The sequence below is a fragment of the Tachyglossus aculeatus genome, chromosome 4 (assembly GCF_015852505.1).
Source record: "Tachyglossus aculeatus isolate mTacAcu1 chromosome 4, mTacAcu1.pri, whole genome shotgun sequence".
Lineage (NCBI taxonomy): Eukaryota > Metazoa > Chordata > Mammalia > Monotremata > Tachyglossidae > Tachyglossus > Tachyglossus aculeatus.
In genome coordinates this window covers 51,634,198-51,640,197 of record NC_052069.1, presented here as the reverse complement: position 1 = coordinate 51,640,197, position 6,000 = coordinate 51,634,198, and the positions used below count along the sequence as shown (strand labels likewise).

The window sequence follows — 6,000 nt, the reverse complement described above, 5'->3', positions numbered from 1 at the left end:
TAATAAATATGTACAAACATATATACATATATACAGGTGCTGTGGGGAGGGGAAGGAGGTAAGGCGGGGGGGATGGAGAGGGGGACGAGGGGGGGAGGAAGGAAGGGGCTCAGTCTGGGAAAATGGAAATTAATAGATAATAATAACGTATTCGTTAGGCACTTACTATATGAGAGGCACTGAACTAAGCGCTGGGGTGGATACAAGCAAATCGGGTTGGACACTAGTCCCTGTCTCACGTGGGGCTCACAGTCTTAGTCCTCGTTTTACAGACGAGGGAACAGTGGCCCAGAGAAGTGAGGTGACCTGTATATATGTTTGTACATATTTATTACTCTATTTATTTTACTTGTACATATCTATTCTATTGCGTTAGTATGTTTGGTTTTGTTCCCTGTCTCCCCCTTTTAGACTGTGAGCCCACTGTTGGGTAGGGACTGTCTCTATATGTTGCCAACTTGTACTTCCCAAGCGCTTAGTACAGTGCTCTGCACACAGTAAGCGCTCAATAAATACGATTGATTGATTGACTGATTGATTGACTTGCCCGAAGTCACACAGCAGACAAAGTGGCGGAGCCGGGATTAGAACCCATGACCTTCCGACTCCCAGTCCCGGGCTCTATTCATTCATTCATTATTTTATTTTGTTACTATGTTTGGTTTTGCTTTCTGTCTCCCCCTTTTAGACTGTGAGCCCACTGTTGGGTAGGGACTGTCTCTATATGTTGCCAATTTGTACTACCCAAGCGCTTAGTACAGTGCTCTGCACATAGTAAGCGCTCAATAAATACGATTGATGATGATGACGATTCATTCAATCGTATTTATTGAGTGCTCTGCCCACAGTAATGTGCTAATAATGGCAGAGCACTTATTCACTACACCATGCTGCTGATTAGACCGTGAGCCCCATGTGGGACATGGACTGTGTCCAACTTCATTACCTTGTATCTACTCCAGGGCTTAGAACAGTGCTTGACATTTAATAAGCGCTTAACAAGTACCATAATTATTACTACGCTTATTATTAACAGCCCCGGGCCCGGCCCCCCAAAGGTACTAAAGCTGACAGGTGGCGGGTGTGCTGGACGCGGAGGAGGAGGGGGAATCGGTGTCAATGCAGCATTCCCACGGGACTTCGAGATTGAGAAGCCGGGAGAAGGGAATTCATTACAATTAACGCGGTTCTCAGATGTCCATTTATTTATTTATTTTACTTGTACCTAGCTATTCTATTTATTTTATTTTGTTAGCATGTTTGGTTTCGTTCTGTCTCCCCCTTTTAGACTGTGAGCCCACTGTTGGGTAGGGACTGTATATGTTGCCAATTTGTACTTCCCAAGCGCTTAGTACAGTGCTCGGCCCATAGTAAGCGCTCAATAAATAAGATTGATGATGATGTCCATTCAATTATTTACTCTGGATCCTCTATCCGTATTTACTTTTGTGTCCGTCACCCCATTAGAGTGTAAGTTGCTCATGGTCAGCGAAGTCCTTCTTGGATCGGTTGGATTTTCAGAAGTACAGTGTATTGCGCCCAATGCATACCGTTTCCCCCCTCTTTTCCATTCCTCCTCCTCCTTTTTTTACCCTCTTCCTTCTCTTTTTCCTCTTCTCCCCCCCATTCCCAGAGCAGTTACCCTTCAATGCTGGGCCCCGATTCACCCCCTTATCCCACCCCGGAGATGACTTCCAGACAATAAACTCATTGTGGAGCAAGGAATGTGTCCGTTTATTGTTATAGCGTACTCTCCCAAACGCTCAGTACAGTGCTCTGCAGACAGTAAGTGCTCAATACATATGACCGCCTGCCTGACTGATGGAAAAGTGTCCTATAATGCCTACTTGCATTGACGATGTAAATTTCCATCCTTATTTCCCAGAGTTCATTATAATATGTATATATGTTTGTACATATTTATTACTCTATTTATTTTACTTGTACATATCTATTCTATTTATTTTATTTTGTTAGTATGTTTGGTTTTGTTCTCTGTCTCCCCCTTTTAGACTGTGAGCCCACTGTTGGGCAGGGACTGTCTCTATATGTTGCCAATTTGTACTTCCCAAGCGCTTAGTACAGTGCTCTGCACACAGTAAGCGCTCAATAAATACGATTGATGATAATGATGATGATAATAATAATAATGGTATTTGTTAAGCGCTTACTATGTGCAAAGCACTGTTCTAAGCGCTGGGGGGGATACAAGGTGATCAGGCTGTCCTATGTGGGGCTCACAGTCTTCATCCCCATTTTACAGATGAGGCACAGAGAAGTTAAGTAACTTGCCCAAAGTCACGCAGCTGAAAGATTATCAACATACCCGATGTAAACCAACAGATTCTTTTTGGGTAATGTTTCAGCACAGATGGACCCATTTCCCCTTCCTGTCACCGAGTAATGTAGCCTGCTATGCTATTTCGTTCTTTTAGTGTTTCGGTTAATTTTGGGGGAAAACCTCAAAGTGCTTTACGATTAGTAGAGAAATCTTTAGCAGACACAAGAGATGAGAGGTGAAACTGCAGCAAGAGAGCATGGCAAACCTGAAAGATCTATTAGTGCATAAATCTACTTAAAAACAAAACAAAAAAACCAAAAGAGATAGAGAGAGCTAACAAGCTTCGGTACAAGTTATGTCTTTAAAGCAGTAGATTATAGCAGGGTGGGAAACATTTAATATGTGTCCTCCTGTACAACTCTCGCTGTCTTCTTTCAAGTCCAAAACAGCCGGTGTAATTTCACAGCATCTACATCACTGATGGTGTTAAATAATCAAGAAAAATGTAAGATTACTATTCCTTTCCCACCCTGGCAGAGAGTAAACATGAATTCAGAAGCACAGTGGAGTGAAAACAAAGAAGAAGGAGAGAGAAAGAGAGAGAAAAGGCAGCAGAGAGAGACAGAAAAGGTGAATACAGAGCTACAGAAGTGTTTATTGAGCATGCTACAGAGGTAAGCAGAATACACACAGAATGAAATTAAACGACCGTCAAACCTCCCAACTTTGTTAGAAAATTAATTTTTAATTGTGCCGCTTCCAAACTATACTGAATTTTACATTTCTAAAGATGTAAAAACTCAACTAATAGAAAATATACATGACCATTTTGTCTACATAGATTAACAGAATCTATGAATCTTGAAACTAAGTACATCAATTTCAAAAAGTGTTGGTCATCTGAACAGAATCAACAATTCGGATCGACAAGAACTGTTCTCAAATTAATTTTGACCTGGAGATTCTGAGCCATGTTTCTAGTAAAGTCAGATCTATTCCTAAATACAAAATATTTTGAAGATTTATTAAAACTGAATATTACAATGCAAGGTAAATTAAGACTAAAGGCACATAAACTTTGGTCCCACCTGGTTGTCAGTTTTGGAAAACTGCCACAAAATTAACCTTCCTGCAAGTGTCTGCAGTACACTTTCTTTGTCTTTGAAAAATACATGCACCAGTTCCTGAACTAGCTAGACCAGTCTGCACATGCTCAGAAATCCACAACCATATTCCAAATCTTAATTACAAACTAAAGATGGCAATATATAGTTAAATGCACATAAGTCATGTCAACTTCAAAAACATCTACGAAAAATATTCAGCCACAAACAAGACATTACTTAGTGCTGACATTTATGTGATACGTCCCACAAGAGTGTGTACAAAAAGGTTAAGATTCCACAATGCTTTTCCACACAGGGCTCAAACTTACAGAAATTACTTTGTTGTCTTAAGAAATTAATACGCTGCACCTTGTTAATTTTATACTACTGCCTACATTCATCAAAGCTGAATCTAGACCAGAATCAGGAGATACAGAAGGCCAATGTGTTTGCAAAAGAACGAGCCAAAGGAAATGGAAATCAAATATGCCGTGTTTCCTTTTTAATGCTACGTATCTCATCCGATTAAATAGAAAGGAACGTGACGGGCCAATAATGAACCAAAATAAGTTCCAAGCAGGAGAAACGAACAACTTAACCTTTTTACACACCCCTGCCTAATCATAGTTTAATTCCCATGTAACGATGTGCCCCAGACAACCAATTAATATCTCTAGTAAATGCAACGTTAGCAACACTAGTTTTCCTTTTTTTAAGGCACGTATGTCAACTAAGTTGAAAAGAAAAACGACAACAGCAACAAGGACAACGTGGGATTAAATGGAAACTTTTCTTAAACGAACGAAAATGGCTTCTCTACAGAACAAGTGAAAAAAACAGCAGTTTATACCTCTGCTCACTTTATGTATGCACTTCGTTTCATTATAACCAAGGAATGATAACAGCATGGAAAAAAAAAAAACCCAAAGAAACCCCCCAAATCAAACTCTGGTCCCCACTCTTCCGAACAGTCAATTGGTGATGACACACTGAACGACACGATGCCCCCTCGACCGCCTCCCTTTTTAAATAGTTGATTTGGAGAAGGAAACTCTCAGGTGATGATTTTCTCCCAGGTTATAATTGTGAAGATCAATCAAGGCCTGGATCGCTTCTTCCACTGTCGCCATCTGAAGAAGTGCCATCTTGTGATCTCTTCTGAAACAAAGTTACGACATTTAGAGAAGTCCGGGTAAGGGTGGTGATTATACTGTTCAAACCCTAACCGGGGATGCTTTAAACTCATAAGTTACTGAATTTAGCATTGGAAACCCCCAAAGCTCTGTCAAATACACTTCTGTTTGTCTCAGTGCTTGGCACAGAGTAACTGCTCAATAAAATACCGTAATAAATGATAAAAACCAGACTGACATCGTCTCTCGGAAACCCAAGAATTCGAAGGAGGAAGCTGGCTTACTGAAAAAATTTAAACGCTTTCACAGTGCCTCCAGTATTAGCAAACAGCGTGCGTAAATCTTCTTCGGCGACTGCCGGTCTAGAGAAAGAAGAAAGACAACGTCGGTGATAAATCTGCTTCTTCATCATTTATACATCTGCCCTTCAGGGATGCCTGTCCTTATACTCACGGAATATTAGACAGGTGAAGGGTTGCAGACGGGGGGAATATATTCTGAAAGTTCTTAGAACCGGGCTTCTTGAAGCGATGGAGAGGCGAGTTACCAAAATCTTTAGTGAGCCCTTGGTCATCGAGTCCCTCCCGAGGTAGCTGCACCGTCTGATGCTTGGAGAGGGTAACGCGGATAATCTTTCCGTACATTTTTTGGCCATTAAGATGGTTCATTGCTAAGGGAAAAACAGGCACGCTCGTTAAAACCCCAACAGGGTTCGTTTCAATACAAGCCTATTTCACGATTACCCAAAAACACCGTTTCAGACGAGATCCGTAATCTTAGGCATTGGTTAGTCAAACAGACCCATCATAGAAATTGATAAAATAAAGCAGGTGTACCTTGTTCCTAATCCAAAACGTCAACCACGAAAAGTGCTCTGTTCAGCTGCATTGATAAAAAAACCAAAAGCATCCAGCAGTGGAAACACTGACTAGGATGAAGAACAAGGTATGCCATTGATTTGAAAGCATAATCTGCCTATGTGTGTTTAAATTTAAAGACCCTCCACAAAATTCTTCTCAGCCCCAAGTTCTCAGTATCCTTCTGAAATCCCTTTTTGTATTATGTATTTGCCCTGCCTTTATGCCAATGCTTTGTTTCATCTCTCCTTTGTGGCCTGTCACCCGGCCCTTCTCCCCAATTTTTAGGTTTATACTGTGAGCTGCACGGAGGATAGGCGCAGGCTAATTCCCCGCTTTGTCTTCTTTGTCAGCACGCACTACAGTGCTCTGCACATAGTAAGCACTTAATAAATGCTATTAACAGTACTACTGTTATTACCCTTCTTCTATTCACGGAAGGCTGAAAATCTGCAGTTGAAACCGAACAAAAAACATTTTGATTGGTGCAATTCAGAGGCCTTCTGATCATGGTCATGACCAACATTTATTTTGCTACCTGCCTTACTGAAAAGAGCAACTCTGGCGGTACTCTAACAATGATAATTAAGGCATACTATCCAGGGAACCCAAGACTAATTGGA

The 6,000-nt window shown here is 41.0% G+C and overlaps 1 protein-coding gene across 4 annotated transcripts in view; it reads right to left on the bottom strand.

Moving 5' to 3' along the window:
* Window positions 1-2,912: 2,912 nt before the first annotated feature.
* PTBP2 (polypyrimidine tract binding protein 2) overlaps window positions 2,913-6,000 on the bottom strand; it is a 101,715-nt gene continuing 98,627 nt past the window's right edge. For 2 of the 4 annotated variants that reach the window (XM_038745762.1, XM_038745764.1), the window contains exons 12-14: window positions 4,974-5,190; window positions 4,805-4,882; window positions 2,913-4,545 (exon numbers count right to left, since the gene is read on the bottom strand). In XM_038745762.1, coding sequence (XP_038601690.1) covers window positions 4,413-4,545; window positions 4,805-4,882; window positions 4,974-5,190 — 428 coding nt within the window. In that variant the 3' untranslated portion in view covers window positions 2,913-4,412. The remainder of the gene's footprint in view (window positions 4,546-4,804; window positions 4,883-4,973; window positions 5,191-6,000) is intronic. The other 2 variants (XM_038745763.1, XM_038745765.1) reach the window with 1 other exon arrangement.